Source organism: Charadrius vociferus, unplaced genomic scaffold, assembly GCF_000708025.1.
Source record: "Charadrius vociferus isolate BGI_N301 unplaced genomic scaffold, ASM70802v2 scaffold82, whole genome shotgun sequence".
NCBI classification, from domain to species: domain Eukaryota; kingdom Metazoa; phylum Chordata; class Aves; order Charadriiformes; family Charadriidae; genus Charadrius; species Charadrius vociferus.
Window position 1 is genome coordinate 392,674 of NW_009647401.1, and position 24,431 is coordinate 417,104.

The 24,431-nt window shown below is 40.7% G+C and overlaps 1 protein-coding gene across 3 annotated transcripts in view; it reads left to right on the plus strand.

Moving 5' to 3' along the window:
- TPD52L1 (tumor protein D52-like 1) overlaps positions 1-24,431 on the plus strand; it is a 41,149-nt gene that overhangs the window by 16,384 nt on the left and 334 nt on the right. Inside the window, exons 4-7 of one of the 3 annotated variants that reach the window (XM_009880144.1) lie at positions 9,005-9,106; positions 16,310-16,324; positions 19,089-19,127; positions 21,732-21,792. In XM_009880144.1, the coding sequence (XP_009878446.1) occupies positions 9,005-9,106; positions 16,310-16,324; positions 19,089-19,127; positions 21,732-21,792 (217 nt within the window). The remainder of the gene's footprint in view (positions 1-9,004; positions 9,107-16,309; positions 16,325-19,088; positions 19,128-21,731; positions 21,793-24,431) is intronic. The other 2 variants (XM_009880145.1, XM_009880146.1) reach the window with 2 other exon arrangements.

Consider the following 24,431-nt stretch of genomic DNA (forward strand, 5'->3'; position numbering starts at 1 on the left):
GTTAAATTCTAAACATTCAAAACTGGCCCTAACATAGAGGGCCACCCCACCACCTCGCTTTCCTTGCCTATCCCTTTTGAAAAGCTGGTAGCCATCGATCACAGCACTCCACTTGTGTGTGTCTTCCCACCACGTCTCTGTTATGGCAATTATATCATAGTTTCCTGGCTGTACAATGGCCTCCAGCTCCTCCTGTTTATTCCCCATGCTGTGTGCATTAGTGTAGATGCACTTCAGCTGGGCTAATTGTCCTGCCACTTTCTTGGGAGGACAAGCCTTAATTCACACCTGATCATGCTCACACTCTTCTGTAGTTACCAAATTATCACTACCACTCATGTCTTTGCTGCCACACAAACCACCATCCCTTGCCATCACTGAGATGGACTGCAAGACCTTGCTAACGCTTTTACCCAGAAGCACTGGTATGCTGCTCCCAGGCACCACATTTGTAATCCTGGTTTCATCCCCATCCCCCTTCAAACCTAGTTTAAAGCCCTATGAATGAGCCCTGCTAATTCTTGTCCCAGGATCTTTCTTCCCCTACGGGTTAGGCTATCCCCACCTGTTGCCAGCGTGCCTGGTTTCCTGTAGACCAGCCCATGATCAAAGAAGCCAAAGTTCTGCCGGATGCACCAGCCTCGGAGCCAGGAGTTAATTTGCTGGCTCCTCTTATTTATCCCCTCGTCATCCCCGGCAAATGGTAGGATAGAGGAGAACACTATTTGTGCTTCTGATCCCTTAACCAGCCGTCCTAGTCCCGAAAGTCATTCTTCATTACCTTTAGACTTCTGGTACCTACCTCTTCACCACCTGCCTGAAATATCAGCAGTGGGTAGTAATCTGATGTCCGAACCAGGGAAGGGAGTTTTCTCCGTATGTCCTTAATTCTGGCTACAGGGAGGCAGATGACTTCCCTGTGGGATGGGTCAGGTCTACAAATAGGGCCCTCTGTTCCCTTCAGAAGGGAGTCCCCTACTACAATGACCGACCTTCCTTTCTTGGTTGAGGAAGTCCTAAGGTGTGGGAGTGAGTGACTAGCCCTGGGTGACTCACTGGTTGGATCATACTCTCCATCCTCAGTCGTGTTGAATCACTATATACTCAGTGATTCCAGCCAGGGGATTGGGAAATTGATGTGATGGAAAGTGGACCCATGCAAGACTGCCGTCTAGGATAAGAGTCTCACAAAGCTGTGTTTTCAAAATGACTTTTCATCTTTTGCCCTCACAGACAAAAATTGTCACTTGTAGAAACAGAAAATCTCATGAATTAGTGGCCAGAATCAAGAGAACTGTAAGTGCTAGCTCCGAACAGTATGTCTCCTAGACAGTACCTGGGGCTTTCTCAGGTGGTGGCTGTCTTCAGGAGCCTTTTTAGGGAGGTTTCAGTAATGCTCTGCTCTTACATGTAATACTTACCTGAGATGTGGGACAAGTGCATTCAACAGGGACTTGGCCTTTCCCTCCAGAGAGAGAATAAAGATCTCTTCGTCGTCTGCTAGTTGAAAACTATGTGAGCAAGCTTAGTTCTGCCGATAGGGAACCTGAGGACAATTGTATGGGTTTCCACAAATAGTGGGAACTTAACATTTTGTAGTTCAAATTTCTGCCAGGTGATGAGAAAATAGAAAGTAATAGTCGCGCTGCATGTGTTTTAGACTTACAATCTACTGTACCTGCAGTCTTCATTAGTATAACTTTAAATATATAGTAATGTGTTCCAGAGGTTCAGAATTTTCTCAGGAAGTCGGATATAATTTGTGGACAACCGCAGCCCTATTGTGACTTTTAGGAATTCAGTATACCATGTTCCCACACACATACTTGTTATGAGTGGTAGTGAAAGAAACGTGGGTGTTTCTGTTCATTGCAATATGTAATCACCTTTTGACATTTTCTTCTGTAAATTTGCAAGTAAATGTAGCAGTTGTGTAGGTGAAGAAATAAGCATGTTAGCTTTAGCAAGCACATTACCTGCATGTGAGCCTGTGCTGTATGAAAGGGAGCATCTCACTTCCACTGACTTCGTGTCCTTTGGGTCACACCAGGCAATGTTCATGCCTTCTTCAAAGACAATTTTTTTGCTGCTTTTTCACATGTATCTCTGGCCTTGAATTTGGAAGGGTGGAGCAATGGAAAATAAGGCTGGAGAAAGGACTTTGAGAAGTTAACTTAGGCTATTCTTATTGTCCCTTTTCTAAAAGAAGTATGTCTACTTGTTTACACCGGGAGCTTCAGCTAATGGAAATTCCCCAGCAATGTCAGTGAATATCATGGTAGTTTCTCAGGGACAATTCCACTGTAATTATGATTGTGCACCAGAAAATACAGACACATATATTACAGATAGCTGTATGTATGTCTATCTAACTGTAAGGAGGGGAGGGGAGACCTGAGTGTAAATTTGAGTCTCTGAAATGATCAGGATTAAAAATATGCAGGAAAGGGTCAGTGGAAAGGGGGCAGGGGAAAGAGACGGAATGGGAAAGGAAAGGAAAGGAAAGGAAAGGGGAGGAAAGGGGAGGAAAGGGGAGGAAAGGGGAGGAAAGGGGAGGAAAGGGGAGGAAAGGGGAGGAAAGGGGAGGAAAGGGGAGGAAAGGGGAGGAAAGGGGAGGAAAGGGGAGGAAAGGGGAGGAAAGGGGAGGAAAGGGGAGGAAAGGGGAGGAAAGGGGAGGAAAGGGGAGGAAAGGGGAGGAAAGGGGAGGAAAGGGGAGGAAAGGGGAGGAAAGGGGAGGAAAGGGGAGGAAAGGGGAGGAAAGGGGAGGAAAGGGGAGGAAAGGGGAGGAAAGGGGAGGAAAGGGGAGGAAAGGGGAGGAAAGGGGAGGAAAGGGGAGGAAAGGGGAGGAAAGGGGAGGAAAGGGGAGGAAAGGGGAGGAAAGGGGAGGAAAGGGGAGGAAAGGGGAGGAAAGGGGAGGAAAGGGGAGGAAAGGGAGAGGAAAGGGGGGGAGAGGAAAGGAAAGGAGAGGAAAGGGGAGGAAAGGAGAGGAAAGGGGAGGAAAGGGGAGGAAAGGGGAGGAAAGGGGAGGAAAGGGGAGGAAAGGAAAGGAAAGGGGAGGAAAGGAAAGGAAAGGGGAGGAAAGGAAAGGAAAGGGGAGGAAAGGAAAGGGGAGGAAAGGAAAAGAAAGGGAAGGGAAAACTAAAGAAGAAAGGGAGAAGAAGAAAGATGAAGGAAAGAGAGGAAGAAGAGGAAGGAAGGGGAAGAAAGGAGAGGATGGGAAGGGGAGGAAAGGAAAAGGGAGGCTGGGATATATTTAATCTGCATAATTTTGTTGATGTAGTGTGCAGTATTGGCATAGTTTAAGGTGTGATGAACTGTGAAGTTTCGGCCTGGAATGTCTTAATCTGATCTGTGCTTAAGCCAACATGCTGTGGCTTTTCTACCTGAGATTAAATGTACCACAATTGCTTGGTTTTCCCGTATTCTATGCTGCATTGCACAAATAGTGCCTTTCACACAATTGTATCCCCAATTTTTCTGAAGGTTTTGAAGATTACAGTGCAGGACAGCACAAAATATTTGTCACCTTTGTCTGGCACCTTTCCTGACCCGTGAGTCTCTCCACCCTACTGAACAGTCGTCTTTGGTGTGCTATGCACAGATTTCTGGCTTCAGGCAGGTCCCCTGTGACCTGCAGAGGTTCAATTCCCTCAGCTCTGCCCTTCCTCTCTCTGTGGGAGAGGAACTACCTGGGGCACACTTCCTTTCACTGATTTAATCATATGTACCCATCCAAGTGCCAGCACAGTTTCCATTCATTCTTAACATACCTGGCAAAGGGAAGAATGTCTAAAAAAAAGTACATCTCTCGTTGTTTCTTTTTGCAGTTGGAATGAATTTCAGGTGAGCGCTAAAAAAAAACCACCCCCACAACACCCTAGAGTTCATTTGTGGGCAAAATGGCAATATGAATGCTCTTAGAGAATGTTTTATGTACGTGTTATCTGCCATTCATATATGCGTTTATTTCATTTGAGCATGAGCATAATTTGGTTAATGCTGAACCCAGTTTTTCACAGCAAATTGACAGAAAAACAGTTTACTAGCTGAGAGTTTCTCACAAGATCCAGATGCTTCACATGGATTCCAGAAATGTCATTTTTAAGCTGACTAATCGTTAAAAAACTAAAAAGAAGGAAGCTCCATAGGGCATGGCTTGTGCTACCAGGTTCTGCTCTGCTGTATGGTATTGTTGTTAATTGTTTGCATTTTATTGCATCTTATGTAAGCTTTATCACAGAAGAGGGTTTCTCAAATGGATTAATTTTGCCAGCGAGCATTGATGAAGGGGCACAATGCTGAATGAAGATATACTAATTAGCAGATGTACTGATTTTACAGAAGCTGCATTTAAATTCTTTATAATTTACAGTAGTAGGTCCAATGTGCAGCTTGGCATGCAAAATATGAGTGTTGTGTTTGTAGCTTACTTCTGTCAGCAGTCCATGTACTGCGCCTGTGAAGGAAGGTTTGATTTAACTCTGCCCTGTGAAGGGCAATTCTGTACTGAGTTGAGATCAAATAGCGTGCAGCGTGACTATCCTCTCTTATCCTGCAGATGATATCGGTCATTTACACACCTAGTTCTCTGACCTCTCTATATGTCTGCTGCCTGGCTATACCCTATATGAAGCAGTATTTCCTTCACATGTTCTGTTTTATGAAACATTATTTTCTTTCATTTGCTTTTGCTAGCTGTAAAAATCAGCTGGGGAGACCTGGTTGTCGTATGACAGCACAACCTAAATGCAGTATACAAAACTGTCAGGTGAAAAAGCAGTCAAAATATGCCGCAAATCTACTTTGCCTAATTCAACTGTTACATTACTGGAGATGTGAGTTATCTTTAAAGCTTCTTTTAAATGTGTTGGGCATATTGTCAGAATATAACTGCAATATCAGCATATTTTATGATAACCTCTAATAATCAGTTTTATAAACACGTGCTTTTGTTAAAGAAATACCCTATTTTAAAAACCAAATTGTAAACAAAAGATGATGGATGAAATTCTTAGGTGAATGTCATATAAAAATGTAATGCTCAGAATGACACAGGTGAGTTTTATTAAAAAGTTTACAATTGTGACAGCAATTCACATACCATGTTTGTGTAATCTTTCTTGTCTATAAAACATGTTACAAATATTTACTGTTAAGTGCTTAGTGAAAAGCATGGAATATGATCTTGTCAGCCACTACCAGCAATTATTCTGTGCTATGGAGTATGTTTAGATGCCACAAAAACAGAGAAGGCATTTCTACTTTAACTGCATAAATCAAGTAACCTGTTTCTACCTTTACTAATGCCACTGGGTGTCTGGCATAATGCTGTTATACTCAGGGACATTATGGTGACTTTGCATTAGTGTCAGAAAGGCATAGAGACTAATGTATTTGTGTAAAAATAAGTGCTGTGGGTCAGACGGAAAGTGATATTTCTTTAATCTGTGTGTCCTAAATTCTCCGAGTTTGTTTCTGCTGGAGCATTTCTGCCTTAAGGTTCAGAGTCACTGACTTTATTTCAGCCGATGGCTGACTGCCTGTTGAGATGCTGTCACCTGTCCTGATGGGCTGGGTGGTCAGTACGTGCCCAGTGATTGCCAGCAATGGCTGCCCAAAGGATGAGAGAGTGTACAGGTATTGTGGATGACAGCGTGTTGGAGCAGTTGACGGTGTTAGGAGGGCTTAAGCCATAAGTACAGCACTTTTTCTAATGAATGAATGTTAGTAGGTCTTACCTGGAATATCCAACTTTAATTCTGCTCTGAAAGGTTTCTGAAAACTGTGTAAGCTGTTCAGTGCATTAAAACAATACTGCAAACTATTGTGTGTTACATGAGGATATGAAAATTGCTGACTTGGATTATTAATGCTACACACAACTGAGAAGATTCCCAGAAGTCAAAGAGAATAAGTTGGAGATCATTGTTACCAGAGTGTTTGGCAAGGTATCAAATGAATGCTGTAAATATGACATAAATATGATGATAGATGATAAAAAATCTGAGCCAAAATACCAGGCTGTATATCAATACAGAGCATCACCAAGTACAGTAAGGCAATGTGCTTTGTGGAAAAATAATTTATTTATGAAGAAGGCACAGTGACATGCATGACACTGGAGAGACAGGGATGGGGGGGGCTTGATTTTTAAACAAACTATCAGTAAGCTCTACTGAGATGCAAATTAAGGTTTATTCTTTCTGCTGACAGGTATTGCATGTTGCACTGCATTTTTACCTTTGTTGTTCTTTTGTTCTGCTCTTTCTCAGCACTGGAGGCAGGGGGGAGGTTCATGTCAAAGGTCATTTTTGCTGAAGTTGGTGCTGAAAAAGGACCAGTTGTGTAACAGTCTTATCTGGATTTATGCTGTTATATAATGTCAAAAGCATTAAGAACATAAATGCAGTCTCCATATCTTCCTTGCTAGTGGAAATACTGGGGTGGATGTTGGGTTTATGAGATTTACAGAGAAAACACAGTATTAGTTGGAATGCCAAAATTGGTGTCATTTTAGCCAATTCCCAGAAAGTGTGTTCTGGCTAACGTAATGTTCGAAATACGTAGCGGACTCTAATGTTTCTCAATTAAAGTTGAGTCTGTCTGCTGCATGGGGCATTTGGGACTATTCTCTTAACAATTTTACACAGTGTGAAGAACCTGAAGCAGAAAGGGAAGACAAGAAGACATGGAGATGTTTTTTTCATAAAGCTAAATAGACCCATGAATAAAATTAACTCCAAGGTGTCTTTTTCAAGAAATTATTCAGAAGGATATCTGCAATATATTTTATTAGGTATGGTCAACCTGGACATAATTAGGTTCTGCTATCAAGGACCTCTTAGACCTGGAAGTAAAGTCTTGGACTTCATTTTGTCATCAGCAAAATTCCACTTATGCTGAATGGTTTGGGAAACTTGGAAATGTCTAAATGTTAGGAAAATGTCTAAAGACTTGTATGCAATAATGTAGGCATTTTAAGAAATGCCCATAGATATAAAAAAACCCCACAGGCATTAGAATATATGATTTTTTTTTCCCATAGGCAACACTTATCAAAAAGCAACATGCTCATAGTTTGACTGAACTATCATGATATCAATTTTAGGGTCTCAATCCAACTCCAGTTTATATGAGAGTATGTCCACTGATAGCAAGAGAATTACAGAGCTATTAAACTAGTTAAGCTTGAGAATGAGGTCTCAGTGAAATAAGACCATTGCAATCTTGCTGTGTCCAGGGACAGACAGCAAGGCTGAGGAGAAAGGAGACCCAGTGAAAACAATCTTTTCTGTCTTCTTTCTATTCTGCCAGAAGAGATAAAACAGGCATAACCAGAGCTACTACCTATCTAATTGTAATTGGCGTTTCTTCGGTCACTGTTACAATGTTTTAGCCCTTCTTGTCTTTCAACATTGTGCATGTGATTAACTCAGCTTATCTAACTCTAGGTTTCTAGAGTTTTGGTACCCTGGTCTAAGTTGCTCCATGTAGACTGCCTTTCTAGTCAGTGAAAACAGAGACAAGCACCTTCATAGAACAAAACATTTCACTTGGCAGTTTTAGAACTTGTTAGGTCAGTAGTCTGGAAGATATTTTGTGGCTTAGGAACATAAAATCAAAGTATTTGTATTGGGAAAAGTTAATTGCTGATAGACTGTTTTCTGAAAGAATAGAGCATTACTTGGCATCTGCCTTCTAACCTGTAGTTTGTAAAACAGTCCTCAGCAGAGGACTTTCGGTAATAGGTACTGCTAAGCCTAAAATGACACGACATAAAAATATGATTTGCCATATTGCAAATGTTAATCTTCTCTTGTTTCCCTTCCTGCCTCCACAAAGTTGTATTGCTTTCATATACCTATAAGTAAGAAGAAAATACTCTGTTTCAGGAATTGGGCAGTGGGATTTTCTTTATTGATCTTCAGTGTATTTTGGTACACATTTGCAGTCATACAGGTTTTCTTCAACAGAGAAGTGGAACCAGTGGAATTGTTTTTCTGAATTTTTCATGATCAGCTCTTCAGTTCTCGTCTGCCAACACACACCACAGGATACAAGACTGATTATAATGTGCTCTCTTTTTGTTACTAGGTCAGTACTTCTAATTCTGAGCTTGTCTGCGTCACTGGGAGTATCAGATAATTTACTCGGAAGGAAGCCTCGGACATGCTCAGAGTTAGTTTACTCAGCAAAAAGGCATCTGTGCAGAAAAGCTTATTGATTACTCTGAGAATGCAACTTAACTGTACTGAAGGATCTATGTGGTTCAGAGCATATATTCCAGATCAGTAAATTAAGATGATTCTGTGTTTGAATGTGTATGCTATGCATGAAATGAGTGACTTCTGAAAGTACTCAGTGCTATTAAGAATATGCATCCACTGTCTAGATTTTTCCATCTTTCTTTCTCTCTCTCACAAAACCTTCTTCCTTTAAAGAGTTTTTTAAAAAGTAAAATTGTAGCATATGGAAACAAATTTGATTAATTTTGTCTAATTTGAAATATCAGTAAGTCATTGTGAAGTGCATCTTTTAAATGTACCTATTTATGTTCACGGAAGAGCAGAGTTTATATGTCCTGATTCTTTTTTGTGCTTTAGACAGCAGATTTTGCTACCAAGTCAGTGTCTGCTGCAAGAATGCTTATTTGATGTAAATCTACAGAAAATGTATCAAACAGCTATTCAACAAATCACTGTATTCCACTTTTAAACAGCTTGCGCTGACCCACTCAGAGGAGTATCTGCAAGGGGGAGAGTCACAGTGGAGAATTGCTCGGGAAAGCATTTTGCTCACATTAGGATTACACAGTACTTAGGAAGCTGTGCAGAAGTGGGCATCTATCTAATTTGTTTTGTGCTACAGTTATTATGTTTCTTAACCTTGCAGTGGGTAGGACATTAAAGTGCGGAAATAAGGGAAAGGGGAATTAATTGTAGGGGGTTCTAGCCTCTCTTTTTTTAATACTTATCACTATTTCTATTGTATTTTTTGTTTCCAGTTACAAGAAAACACATGAGACCCTGAGCCATGCAGGACAAAAAGCAACAGCAGCTATCAGCAATGTAGGAACTGCTATCAGCAAGAAGTTTGGAGATATGAGGTACAAGGATCTGCTGCTTCTCTGGTCTTATTTTGAGGACAAAAAGTATAAGTTATCTGTCAGCTCTTCTTTTCCTTCTGCATTAGTGTTTTAAAGGTTCAAGTACTTTGTTGTCAGAGTATTTTACAACATTCATGGTTTCAAACAAAAAGAAGGGGTAACAATGAATGAAGATGCAATTCTTATTTGAGTACTGGTTTAAAAAAAAACTTGCAATTTGAAATCCTTCTGGAATAACTTTGCAAACTCAAGAAAATGTACAAGTAAAATGGAACAAAAAATTGCTGTTAGACGTTTATTAACCCAATTTTATTCATACATGGATTCTGGATACCAACATCATCTGACAAAAACAAGCCTGCCTTGGAGCTGCTTGTGGAAAGATAAATCAAAAAAATATTTCAGGCTATATTTCATCAGCTTTTTAAAGATGTACAAAGGCAAAGTATTGTTCTGCATTTGTATGTATAAAATTAGAGTAGCGGGAATTGAGGTCAGGAGAACTGTCACTTAAATGCAACTTAAATATCAGGCTTTATATGTTGATCTATGTTTAAAAGTTTTGGTCTTAAAGTTCCTCAGAATGAGAGCATAAATGAAGAAATTGTACACTGTAAACCAGTTTTCAACTTGGTAGCAGGATTGCAGAACTTCTCAAGTGTTTTAGGGAGTTGATTTTCTGTGATGAAAAAAATGGGCAAGGGTAACTCTACAATATATTGTTTCAGCTGCAGAATTAGGGTCTCATTTATTAGAGATATTGGTATATACTCACTGTTTTGGTGATTTTGTAATGTATGAGGTAACTATATCCTAAGATCTGTGTGAATCATTTTACGGTATTTCAAATATATACGGGGTTTTTTTTGCTGCGAGTGGCTTTTTTCACATTGCAGTTTAAAATGGAAATCTAGCGAGTGACTTGCAACCAGGGTATGAACATAAACTAATAATTGACTTAATACAGTTAAACATCCATAGGTAGTATATGCCTCGAAAAGGACACAAGAATAAGGAGGCATGCAGTTACATTTCTGTAGTACATCTTTTTAGTGTTCAGAAATCTGAGAGCTGAAAACTTTCTAAAACAGAAGTTTGAGTTTTCACTTAGAAGTCTTTGAAGGATTTTTCTTCATGAATTTACCCTTTTTTTAAAATTTATATTAACTTGTTTGAGTTTTTGACATTCATAACACCTCATCAATGAACCAGATGAACAGATAATTATGTGGTAAAGTAGTATATGGTTTATTCATTCATTCCTTTCCTATTCTGAGTCTCCCTGGTCTTTCCTTTGATGCCTTCTGGCTCTTCTATTGTGAGAAACAGTGAGTGTAGTCCTTCTGTTGTCCTTCATCTCACTCATGATTTCCTGTGGTTTTATCGTATTTCACTTCAGTTCCCTTTTTCCAGGCTGAGGCTCCAGTTGCATGAGTTGCTTTCACAAGCCTTTTTCCTACCTTTGTTTCTTCTTACTGCCTTCCCTGCATTCATAGCTGTATTCTGTATTTTTGAGAAAAGCATGTGATGTGTGTTGCATGTGGCATCAACACACCCTCTGTTTCATCTTCTGTTCTTTCCTAACACGTCCTCCCGTAACAAAGACAAGCCCACTGTTCAGTGAACAGGTCCTGTTGCTGCTTCCATGCTTTAGATCCTACAGCAGTGACCAAAGAGTTGGTGTGCAAATAACCTTGAACGCCGGCTCTTGTTCATATAGGGAAGGATGACTCTAACAATTCCCTACTTCTCAGGTCTTGTCGCTTGTGCTTTGCATAGCGTGTGAGATTAACTGCAAAGGCAAGAATGTCTTCACTGTAATAGAGCATGTTTTTCCTTTAATATTTCCCTTAATTAATGATTGCTACCAAATGATTTTGTCCTACCTATGAGTACTAACCCCCACCCCCACGGTGATCATGCTTCTGACTAGTGCTTGGAAAGCAGATGGGTGGTATTTATCCCATTAGTCCTTTAGCCAAGAGCTCAAAGCAGAGGCTAAGTCCGTAAGGATTTTGATTAACCAAGAAGCTTGTTCCTAGTAGCGTTCTTTGATCAAAATGGTTACCTTCAACCTGGTTGGGAATTTTTAAGGAAAATATGAACTACCAGCACTGCCACTTTCTGTATATTCTTACTGTTTTCATTTAAGTTCTCAGGTAGATTTTTCTTGACACTTGGTGATGAAGCAGCAAGTGGTATAGCCAGTATCCCATAGTTACATAAAGAATGGCATGACTTGGGCATTCTGCATCTGCTGAACATCCTAAATCTGGAGTAATGGTCAGCACGCTTCCCTCAGCAGCAAAGCTGGCCTAAGACCTTGGCTGAAGTTGGGCAGGTGCAGTTCTGTGTGGGGTCCCACTGTAAACCTTATCACTTAAATGATCTGGTTTTAAAAATCTTCCCCTCTCCCACTCCAATGCCAGCCACGTTTGGGGGAGTAAGCTGTAAGGAGGCATGCATTCTTTGTTTCATTGTTTGCTTGCTCTTTCGCTAATCCAGACCATTTAATTTCAGTGATGTAGTATATGGATTATCACCGCCCCCTCCCATAATGCTGATTTAAACACACATCGGACTCTGGCTTAATTCTCTTGCTTAGGCATTAAGGCTGAGAGTCACCTATGGCATCCAGATGCAAATCCCTGTTCTGCTTTCATTCAAAGCAGACACTTGAAACTGATTTCTAAAATCCAGATGCTCATCATAATTCCCAGTATGTTCAGCAGTCTGGCATGTTTGGCCTTTACCACCTGACTGTGGCGACGGTGATTTTGAAAGTGCTTGTGGTCAGCCTGACTCTAAATATTGAAGCCTGCTTTCTGGGTTGCTTGCTATGTCAAGTGTACAGAGCACCACAAGAAATGCGTATTTCTGTTCTGAAGATGCAGGGTCATAATTTTCATCTTGTGTTATCTCTAAAAAAATTATTAAAATGTCATATATCAGCAACAGGCCAGATAGACTCCCCCAAATGTGCTATTTTGCTGCATTAGAATTCAAGAAGATGAAAATTACAAGAAAGAAAAATCATAAAATTCTGTGTGTCCCAAAGAACAGAGAAGCCACCCTTTGGGGACAAAGTGCTTTTCATGCAGCTGCTGTGCTTCTCTTTTATCCCCACCGCAGCTTCCCAGTGTCGCAACTCTCTAGTTCATTTTGTGCATGAATAATCAGTAGTGTTTTACATCTTCTAAATTTTTTATTAATTATTAGTGCTTGTAAGGTCTCTCTACAGTTGTAATGCATTCTATTTAATAACATCATATTACTAGATATACCAGAAATGCATATAAAAACAGTATACAGATACTTTTGCTTTAGAATACAAACCAGGCACTAGCAGTACAGTTAAGATAATAAATTCTTCATTAATAGCTCTTGTGATTAATGATATGCCATCAGGATTTTCTGTTGTCCCTCCACCTCCAGCTTATATGGTGTCCTTTAACATTTTCTGCCATAGACAAGGAAGGCAAAGGGGAAGAGGGGAGTCCCAGATCACTCGAAGGGCAGTAGCAGGAGCTCAGCTCTCTCAGAAACAGAGGTTACGCTAGCATTTCAACATGGGGCTTGCCATGTAGAGCACAGATGTGATACGGAGTTGAGGGTCTTTATCCCTTGCTCCTTTGCATACTGGTAAAGTTTGGGTCTCTTCATGCAATACTGCTGGACTACTCTCTAGCTGTCTACATGGATCTAAGAGTTTCCTCCCTGCTCATGGCCTTTTTAGTAATAAGTTGTGATACCAAGTGAGAGACTTTCTGAGTTTTGTTTGCTTTGAAAAAATAAAAAAGGAAACTACGTACACTACGCTACTACATGCACATTACCACATAAGTAAATGCATTTGAAGATTAAGCTAACAAAGGCATGCATGCAAATTAGGATGTCAGCAGTTATACTGCTTATACATCCTTCATTCAACTGTCTCGTACATTTTCTTTAATTACATGATAGCACAGACCCCTTTCAGATTCAGTGCCTGGGATGAGCTAGCTCTAAAGATGAATAAAGATAACATAATGCCTCATTCCTGCCAGGAGTTGCAAGGCACATGTGGAAAGAGACAGAAGTCTGCAGGGAGGGAGAGCTTGGAGGCATGACTGTAGCAGCTGAATTTGCCCCTCAGAGATGATGGGAATCAGCACAGAAGGCACATGAGGTCCCAGAGGAGTGGAAGAAGGCAAAGTTCATCCCTCTGGAAAAGGGCAAGGGAAATTATGGAAAATACAAAGTAGATACTGGAGGAATGCATTAACCTGTTATTTTCTAAGTGTCTAGAATATAACGTGATGGCAAAAACATAAAAGAGTTTGTCAAGAACAATTATCTTGAACTGACAGCACCTGTCATAGAGGATGGAGGGGAGGCAGGTGATGTGATAGAGCTAGACGTTGATAAGGCTGTCCATACTTGTTTCGTTCCTGCAAGTCAACTAAAGAAACAGAGTTTACATGTTACTGCTTTAGCAGGAAGAGGGCATAGGGAGTTGAAAATTATTTTCGAAGAATAGGTCTCAATAGCTTACCATAATGCGGGATTTTGCAGGCATCTGTCCTGAATCTATTACTCTTCAGCATTTTCATTACAGGCTTAGATGATGGCATTGTGTGTACAATTAAAATCCCCAGATGACTGCAGTGCGAGGGAATGCAAGCACTTTAGACAGCAGGATTAGAATTCAAATTTATTTTAAATGATAGAATAAAATTCAGTGTAGGAAACTGTAAGGTGCTTTATTGACAGATAGAAAAAAATCAAAAGCAGAGATGGAGAGCACTGACCAACCAGCTGGGCAGTGGCTTTGCAGGTAAGGGCCTAGCAAGTGCTAGGCTAGTGGCTCACAAATGTAGCGGGAGTCAGTGCTGTCATGCAATCATTGCTAATACATATTTAATTCCAGCAAGTGTTACAGGAGTGTTGTCTGTAAGATTTGGGAGAGAATTGCTCTGCCCAGCTCTGATGAGGACTCAGCTGGAGTATTCAGGCTGTTGCAAGGGCACCACCCTTGGAAGGGTGTGCAGATGAACTGGAAGGAATGGGGAGAAAAATTAAAATGTTGAAAATCAGCTTCAGAAAATACAGCCAGTGAGAGCATTTGAACAAGTTGGCTTTTAGGCTAGACAAGTGTGGCTGAATAATGAATGGAGAGGGAGGAAGTAGTAAGTTAATGTGAGAGATCAGGAAAAGCATTCAGCTGTAAAGCTGAACAGGGGCACAGGTTATTTCTGAAGGCTGTGAAATCTCTCTCATTTGAAGTTTTTAGAAGGAGGTTAGGCCAATATCAGTTGGAGATGGCTCAGGTATAATTAATCAGCTTTAGTGCTATGGGAGTTGATTTTTGCTGTGCCTTTATTGTTATGCCTTTTTGGGGTTTTTGTTCTGGTGGTGGTGGAGTTTTTGCACAGCCTTTTGCTGTGCACTTCCAGGATTTCCATGATCTAAGGATCTTCCAGGCTCTTAAAACTGTTGCTGAACTCATTGGGAGCTGAATTCCTTGAAATATTGTAGATATCATACCCAAAACTACCATTCTTAAATCTCTGTGTCTCTGATATCCCCTACAAAGGAGATAGTAATATTGTCTTGCTTCAGAATCGGCATTTCTTTTGCTGATGGGTGAAGCAGTTGTTTTCTCTCATTTCTACTGACATCCCTTCATCTGTGCTGTTTTTTAGAGCTCTGCAGTAACACAGATTTCCAGTAACAAATATGGGTGTACAAGTACCTATAATAGCATGGAGAAGGGGGTGGCCATCACTGGGAGTCAGCAGGTAGTAAAAGGAGGCTAGGCTACGTATGGGCAACAGTATTACTTAAGCAGGTCTAAGCAGAAATGTGTTGTGAAGATAAATCCATGAATGTTTGAGAAGCACCAATATACATGATGATGAGCCCTGTAAATAACCCTGAAGAAATCAATGGTTTTCTTCAGAGCAAGTTATGAATATTGTGCAGTAAATAATGCATCGCACCACACATTGAAAAAGGATGTGAAAAATAAGTATTGAAGAGATGTTCATTAAGTGTGCACCATCTATCTGGCTCACTGCATGAGGCAGGTGTTCCCTTGAAGTGGTCTGTAATTAAAGACTACATCAGTAACACACAGATGAAGGAGATGCTGTCTGCCTCATCATTTCTTGACTTTGGAACCTTAATGACATCCTTTGAATATTGTATATCAGTGTGCCTCTCGCAGTTCTGCTGCCTTAATTAAGTTTCTTGTGAGCTGGAAAACAGTGTCAAAGTGTCTCAAGTATGTTTTCAACAAGGAAGAAGTATTTTAGAAAATGTCATTTTAGGAATTAAAACCCCCTTATTTCTTCCATACCCTCCTCAACTGAGAGATGATGAAGAAATCCATAGGGGAAAAAAAAGACATTTGCTTCTGATGTACAATTCCAGTTCACCTATACTTTCTCTTTAATGAGATTAAGGTAGGATTTTGGGAGGGAAAAACAGTTAGCATTGTTTAAATCTGATCTAATGAAGAGAAAATAAAGTTTATCAGACAAAACTGTCCTTCATTGCACACAGAATAGGCGACTGCATAGTGAATGAGTGTGTGACAATTTTTGCTTTGAAGGAATCTCAACTGATTAGGGCTACGAAGATGATTAGGGGATTGGAACATCTTTCTTATGAGGAAAGGTTGAGGGACTCGGGTCTTTTTAGTCTAGAGAAAAGAAGACTGAGGGGGATCTTTTTTAATGCGTATAAATGCTTAAAGGGAGGGTGCCAGGGGGATGGGAACAGTCTTTTTTCAGTGGTGCCCAGTGATAGGACAAGAGTTTACGGGCACAAACTTGAATATAGAAAGTTCCATCTTAACATGAGGAGGAACTTCTTTACCTTGAAGGTGGCAGAGCACTGGAACAGGCTGCCCAGAGAGGTTGTGGAGTCTCCCACTCTGGAGACATTCAAAACCCGCCTGGACGCTGTCCTGTGCAACCTGTTGTAGGTGACCCTGCTCTGGCAGGGGGGGTTGGACTAGATGATCTCCAGAGGTCCCTTCCAACCCTGACCATTCTGTGATCTGTGTTCTGGTGTGAATTCCAGCATAAAGATTTGAATGGAAATGTTTATATTTTTCTCCTCAGGCAGTTGTCATGCTACAGATATATATGTATATTTTTGTTACATTTTCATAATACTTTTAACTCTTGCTTTTCTTTCCTTGTGCATCCACCACAGATCGCATTCAATTAGGTAAGACACATTACTCTCCTTGAATACTGCCTCTGTATTTGGCAGGATTTGTTTTATGGAATGTAATGCCATAACGTCTTTCCTTTTAGCATCATTAGATATGATAAAAACATATGCTACTTACACTGTAATGCCTCATTTTTACAGCATGGTGAGTATGATGAGGAAAGGACTGCACTAAGGGGTTAGTGTGTGTTTGCCTTGCTCTTGAGTAGATTAGTCTCACATTCAAATAATGAACACATTCAAAAGATGTTGCTCTTGGGAAAACCTATTTATACATAATCCCATTCTCTCAACCATCTTTTTCTGTCAGAGGTTGGAACACAGACAACAAACGCTCAGTAAAAATTCTATTCAGCCAGCAGAGTTTTATCAAGATTGTTTAAAGAATTTAGTTACCTCCTCTTCAATAAAGCAAAAGTATGTTAGTCATGAAGTGTACGTGGTGACTCTTTATAAAAGTCTTGAGTCCTGGGGAAATTTCCAATAGTAGGCCAAGTTCTTAACATAATTAAAGGAGTTCTTTATATTTAGAGCTTGGATTTATTTATGCTGTAAAACACTTCAGTATATGATGAATTATAAAGCAATTTTGATGAATTATAAAACAATTTTATGTGTGCTGAAAGATTCTACAAGTGGTCTGGCTTTACGTCAGTTCACACAGCAGAGGGGCTGAACAGCCCCGAATCCCCTGCAGTCCCTCTGGCCTTGTAGCATCACCAGTGCACAGCACAGGTCAAGAACAATTTTTCTGTTCAGCTAAGTGATCCTAGCATGGCCCCTTACTTCACTGAGAAAACTGCAAAATGGGGCATAGATTGAGCTTCCTATCTCACTTTGACATGAAAGCAAAATGTAATGTTTAGCAACCTTTGTCAGAGAATCTCTGTTCTCTGCCTCCGCACTGATCACCATCACAGATGTGTGTCTTTAAAAAGCTTAATGTTTTAGGCTTCTAGTAAAAGAAGGTGTTGCCACTCTTCCTATAACTTGCATCCTTACCTCTGTAAAGAAATTAAAAGATGAACTCAGTGAAATGTGCACTTAGTATTCAGATTGTCTGTCACATGCCATCTCTCAGCTGTGCGAATTTAATTTGGCACAATGTAATCTTCTTACTTAGACCTTCGTATTTGGAATGTTTTGCTATTAGACAAGCAGCCTATGCTGAAATACTTCCAATTTCTTATTTTTGCCTATTTGTCATGCGTTACAAGACTAAAATGGCAAGCGTGCTTGTTTAATTTAACTGGGATCGTTAAAGATTTGCTGCACTTGTGAAATGTTTGGGCTAATCTTTTGTAAGTCTTAAAAATTATGTGAAAAATTGAAACATTTGCATTGTCTGCTGTCAGTTCTTGTCTATCTGAGCTTAGCAGAAGCCTTAAAATATACACAACAGCAAACAGTTCATATAAGATCTTGCTGTCTCACCCTGCTTGCCAAGTAGCTCCCCCGCCCCCATTTCTGAATCTTTAATCTGGAAAAAAAAACCCAACCTTTTATGTGTATGTGGACACAGCGCTGCTCTGAATTTGTATAGTTTAGAACAAACACATGTGCTGTTTATATGAGGGCTTTCATTTTTTAATGCTATAATCATGCTTTGCTTGAGTGCAGCCAAATGTTGGTGTCCCTTAAGTAAAGCTCTCACTGTTCTCAATCAGACCAGGCTGCAGCTGTCAGTCAACACTGAAAGTAGCCATGCGTGAATTTTTGAAATAATACGTACTCTTGCAGTGCACTTACAATGTTCAGATCTAAATGTCCTTATGGACAGTTCTTAGACTTCAAATAAAGATTCGTAGTTGGAACAGGCTTGATGCTTCCCAGCAGCAAGGAATAGGTGATGCTAAGACAGCAGAGTTGGTATTGGTGGCTCAGATGGGAGAATGCAGCTAATGTAAGTCAAGCAGTTAGGGTGAGTGGCCATCTGCAGATCAGAATATGTGCAGGAGGATTTGGGGATCTTTGAAGGATGCAGAGGCTCCATCCTCCACCAGCCAACCTTCTGATACTCTTGCTGCTGGGAAGTCTGAGGAGGGAAGTGTGGTAAAGAAGGGCTGGATAAGAGCTGTGGAAAACAGCCTTCTACTCTTGGTAGTGTTGAGGTGTGAAGGAGGAGGTGAAATGTCCTAGAGAGATGGGGACAGCAACTTCTGCATCTGAGCGCTCTGCCTTTCTGGTTGAAGAAACTTCTTGTTGAGGTAGCCTGTTGTGCAGGAACCTATACAAATTGGGGGCCAGCACTAGCTATTTGGACTGTATACGTTGTACAGGCAACAAAGGCAGGCAATTGCCTGCTTACCTACTGCCTTGAACCAGCTCTGTTTATGTTCACAAACCTGAGGCGTACCATATTTGCCCAACACAGCTTATCGTCTGTCACTGTGGAACACAGAGGTAGCTCTCTATTCCTCTCTCACGTTTCATGTCTCTGTGGATAGCAGGGGTCTGTGTCATTTAAATGGACATTGACAGGAACTGTTCTGCATCTTTCCTTTGAGCCCTATTAAATTGCTGATCAGTTGACATAAGAATGTGGTGGTAAGATCTTCAGTGCTGAAAGTGAGCTGGAATTCACAAGTGAGTTTGACAAGCTGTTGCCTGTCAGGAGAGGGGAGAGTACCAGCACTCTTGAAAATATATGTATTTTCTTGAAGTTAATTTTAAAGAATAAACATGATATGTTATAATCACGTTGCAAATGGGATTTTACAAGTGTTTTTTTTCCTTATCTTTTGCTTTCATCCCACAGTTACTCTATTCGCCATTCCATAAGCATGCCTGCAATGAGGTAATGTTCTACCCATATTCTATTTGCTATGGTGATGCTCAACAGTGTAATGAGGGGGGATTTGCATACTTTGATCCTGATTCTGCAGTTTTTAGTTGGATGAATAGTGCCACTTCAATCAATTAAGGTTATTCATGTAGATAAGGGCTGCAGGAGAGGCCATCTGTGTTTTTTTCCTTTTAATTGTATTAACTGTTTAATCTCTTGTACAAGCCTTTGAGTGAGCGAAGCAGTTCTGAGATGTATTTGGGTAGTTGATTGTTGTTGGTATTACTGAATCTGAAATTCAGTTGTTTTGCTGTCTCTAGAACATCATCCAAAGCCCATTAACGTCAGAGATGCTTTCCACTTCAGCAGGCTTTGGATCATGCTCCTATGGAGGGATTTTATATGAGTGCTTTCATATTTTAATGGCTATAATCATGCTTTACTTGACTGCAGCCAAATATTGATGTCTGTTCAAATAAAGCTCCAACAGTTTCCAATAAAATTAGGATCCAGCTTTCTTTTTACCCCCTCAGTCTCTAAATATATTAATATCCCCACTCCCCACCAAGCATGTGGGGAAAACAAATCTCCTAACTACATCATGAATGCGAACTCGTTCAACTTCAGCAGGTGGATACTTTAAGGCAAGCATTCACCAGTGCGACCTATGGGTCAAATATAGATCATAAAAGTCAGTTTCTCTCTCCTTTTGACCCTTCTTGCCTTATGAAAAGTTTGTCACCTATTTAACAGAAACCAGAAGTAAACCTGCATTATTTTTCCAATTGGCTTCTATTTGTCCTTTCGTTAAATAAGGGTCAGTTTAACTTAGCCTGATGAGGGATGTGATGTAAATGTATGTGCAGAAATAGAGGTCATCATCATACTCCTGCTAAGTTACCAGAATGTGCAAAGAGGATGTACCGGAACACTAAAATTTTAGCAGCCATTGGCTTTGTCGCTTTGTGAAATGAAGCGCAGGCTCCTGCATGTGTTTGCCTTTCCCCGTGGATGACACAGAGGCACGGGCACCTGCCAGGGTAAAGTGGTTCTGCCTCATTGTTCCTCTGTGAGGGTACCCTCCGTTATGGTTAAAGATCACTGTTATGTTTTATTTCATGTAGGAACAGATGGATGTAGTAGTGCATCCTGTTGGCTGTGTTGGTAGGAGGTACCAGCGCTTTCAGTGGTAGCAGTTTCTATAATGTCTTTCTGGATATACCGTAATAGATATGTGGGGAAAAAAAAAAAAAAGCTAAGAACTAAACACTTGATTAAGTAACTGCTTCATTATGCTGCACTGGGCTTAGGGAGATCCTGTCACCTCTTTGTTTCTTATGGTAAAGAAAGTACAAGAGGAACCCTGCTGGACAACACTTTGAGCTGCAGAGTATTCACTAATAATGAAGCACAAAGTGTGCTATAATCGAGCTCTCAGTTGTCAAGCAAGGAGCGGAGAACCAGAAGAAGGTCCCCTTTACCCACTGTAGATGTGCCCAAGTCCTTTGTGCTGGCTGAACTGCTGGAGGAGGAGACAAGCCTTTGGACTCACATCAGCTTGCCTGCTTCTAGCATGTCTTCCTACATGGGACAAGGATTATCAGCAGTGGGGAAGCTGCTACGAAAAGCGGAGAAGAGATATCCATCTAAGCAACTGAGGGGCAACTTGAGTACAGATGTCCATGGGGATCCATAGTCTCACTTTAAAACAGCATATGCATTGTTTTCATAACATTACATGGCAGATATTTGCTGTGGTCAGTATGTTCTGTTTGCAGGAAGAAATGTGAAAAAATTAATGCATTTAAAATGAGGGAGAAGCTATGTTTCAAGTTTTGGAGAAAGAAAGAAGGAACACAGTTGTCAGGCAAGCCAGCAAACAGAATTCGTTGTTTGGTTTAAGAAGGAAAATCACAGCTGTTGCCTTTTTTTTTTTTTTTGTTCTTTTAAGACATGTTCAACTCACAGTTTTCCCAAAAAACAGTGTTATGTTCTGTTCTACAGGGAGTGAAAGGCAGAGAAAAACTTAGCTTTGTCAGAGGGGCGCCCTTGGGAAAGTGTCCCTAAAGTCTTTGAAAGCAGCAGGATGCACCTGCAGTCACAAAGTCATGGAATTGGGCGGGTCAGGATTCCTTAAAGACACTTCCTATATAGTTCTAATCCTAGTCTTAGGACATTAAACTGTCATCTTTATAATTATGTAAATTATGAACTTGCTCGTAGGCTGAAAAAAAATGTTAATTTCTTTATAGTAACAACACAAATGGATAAAACAGAAGAAATGCAGCACTACAGCCAGTGTTCTCTGGTTGTTCGTCTGAGAACATAATAAAAGTATCGGAGGGTAGGCAGGCCAGTCACTGGTTTCAATTACTAGGCAGGTTCTGCTTTTGCAAATTTGTAGCTAAAAAATACTCATCCAATTAGCGTAATTGGATTTCACTGACAGAGCACAAGTGATTGTTCATACCTTATCAGTCTATAGCCCTCTGCTGCTGGCCAGCCTTTGTTCTGTCCTAGCGTTGTTGCCTGGTGAGAACTGATTAAATTGTGGTGTTACCCCGTTATGTTTGCAACTGACTCTTCTTCCTTCCTTCGACTTTCCTTTTCTCCTAGGAATTCTCCAACTTTCAAATCGTTTGAGGAGAAGGTTGAGACCACTGTCACAAGTCTTAAGGTAAAGGTTAGGGGCAGAGTTACATGACTGTGCATGTTAAACTGTGACAGCTTAGTTGTCCCTGTCATTTGTACAGGAGACCGATTGAATTTGCCATTCCATCAAGAATTTCATGGAACTGCAGGAGCACTAATGGAAAATGAAAGCAATATGCAAAGAAATAGTCTTTCTCTGCTTTGTTACTAAGAAATTATTTCTGTTCGCCAAAGTAAACAAGTGGTCTCAGAGATGCCAAAAATACGGCAGTACGCAAACGGAAAGCAGAGACATCTCATAAGGTGTGACCATGATTGATTGTGCTGTGCAAGGCAGAGAACCATGTGCGGATGCAAGGTCAGGTTTTGAAAGCAGTGTGGCCTCATGAGCTTTGTGCCAGACGCAGCCACAGAGTGAACTTCCACCCCTGAGCTGTGCTCCTGTCCATACCAGAGATGTAGTCACCAAGTGCCCCGCACACAGCTGGTGGGAGCTATCATGTAACTCAGGTGTGATTCACACTACCCATGTGGCTCTTAGTGCTGAACTCGTCTTTCTTTAATGCAGGTGTGTTTCCTCTCAAATTTAAATGTTTCGTCTGGATTTTAAATTTCAAAACTGTGTTGACATATTTGCTGTGGGACAGGAAGATCTGATGGGAAAGTTACCAGTTACCACTAATAGCACTTAAGGCTCTTACAGAGCAGGGCCGACATGGCAAATTTGCAGTGAGCTAGTCTTTGCTACATGGGAAAGCACAGTCAAGGGGGGGAACAAGAGGGTTTGTCTCCTAATGGTTCTCATTAATTAGATAAAGTCAAGTGTGCTCATAAAATGGCATTTTACTTTGTTGCGACAGAAAGATTCCAACACATTCCAAGTACAGTTTGTCAGTGGACAAGGGCCAGATTGATCACCCCTCATTTTAGGGGGAACTAAAAATACTAGATTAAAGTCAAAAGGCGTTAAAACTTGTAAAGCATTAAAAAGGCAAGAAAATGGCCTTCCACTGGGGGCAGAAGGACATTCCTTCTTATAGAAAGCACAAACTACAGCTAGAACTGAAGCAGCAGGTGCACAGGGAAGGTCTGTCTTTTCCATGCCGCTGTGAAATCATACAGCAGATAAAATTTTCCAGTCAGTGTGTGAGGAAAGTAAGCAGCAGAGAGCTTAATTGATTTTTATGTTTCTAAATAAGCATGTCCATCAAAGAATGCAGGGTTGTTCTATCATTTTCAGATTTTGAGTGTTCATGTCTATTTAGTGATAGGCTGTTCTGACAACTTTAAGTCATGATAGCGTAGGGTAATGCCATCTCCATTACAGTGTCAGAGAAGGAAACATCATCACAGTTTTACGGGTGGGAGGCTCCATCCTAGGGAAGACTAGGAGCATCCCAAGGAGCTGGAACGGAACACAGATCTCCAAAGCCCCATCTCAGTGCCTCTCTGTGCCTTCCTTGTTCATTCTTTTCACCTTTGCTGCAAATGCTTTTTATACTGAACCTCACTGTAGGAGAAATCATCCATGCAGTGGGTGCATCAGCTTGGAAGGTCTGAATTCCTGTCTGTTGCAGTCAAGCGTATCGCTCGCTTATCCCTTTGTATTCCTTCCACTTCTACCCATTTAGATAACCAATAGATATTTTCTGAACATCAGCACAGCCGACTAGACTGGATACAGATTTTTACCTCTTGAGATGGGAACTTTTAATAACAGCGACTCAAACTGTCAGAGCAAATATCAAGCCTACTGCTACCTTATTTTATTGAACTTTCAAGCTGGGCAAGCTCCTGTGCTAGCTGGTGAAACAAAGGATTCCATAGAACTAACCCTCTGGAAACTTAAGACACAAAGTTCATTTAATTAAAATAATCTTCCTAAGTATTCAGTGGCCGACAGGCTGGAAAAATGCCAACTTGTCTTTAAGTCCTGCTGCAGTTCTAGGATCGAGTAAAAAGTTTTGCCCTATTTTCAGGCTTGAATCAACTTCAAGTGGGCATATTAGCAAGCCAAACCACAAAAGAACATTTGCTTACCAAGACAACTCAGTCTTAACAGCTTTGTCTCTTTGTCACTTAGTCTTGACCACTTCCAAATCTTTATCTAAAGTTCTGTCTTTGTTAGGAAAACTCTATTTCAGAGATTTAGCCATATTGGGTTTTCTTAATACTTGTATTTACAAATTCAGCAAACTGGAGAATTTTGAAAGCAGCTGACCTGTGAGCACACTGTTGTGTGTTTCATTAATGGAATTTGATAGCTCTTCCTGCCCTCCCCACAGGAAAATGCTGTGAGCAGTTTTATATGTCAGTATTTAGGCAGCTACAAGTATCTAAGGGGAGACAAGCTGCTGGTTTTGTTCTTTGGTTACTGTTTCTGTCCAAAATCTCAATATGGTTTATGTATTTTGAGAGCAGCTGTGTTACTATCGATGGCGGATGGGCCACTTTACTCAGCAAATGAACCAGTTCATTTTAATACCCAGCTCTTATTCAGCCTGCGTAGAACTGGAGAAAACAGTGAAACCAGAGAGCTACTCATAGAAAGAACCACACTAAGTTTACTGGTAGGATCTAGGATCCTGCCCGGGATCTACTTAGGGACTTGTTCCTTTAAGTGTATGATAAATGCCACTGGCAGATTTTATGATTTCAGCCTAG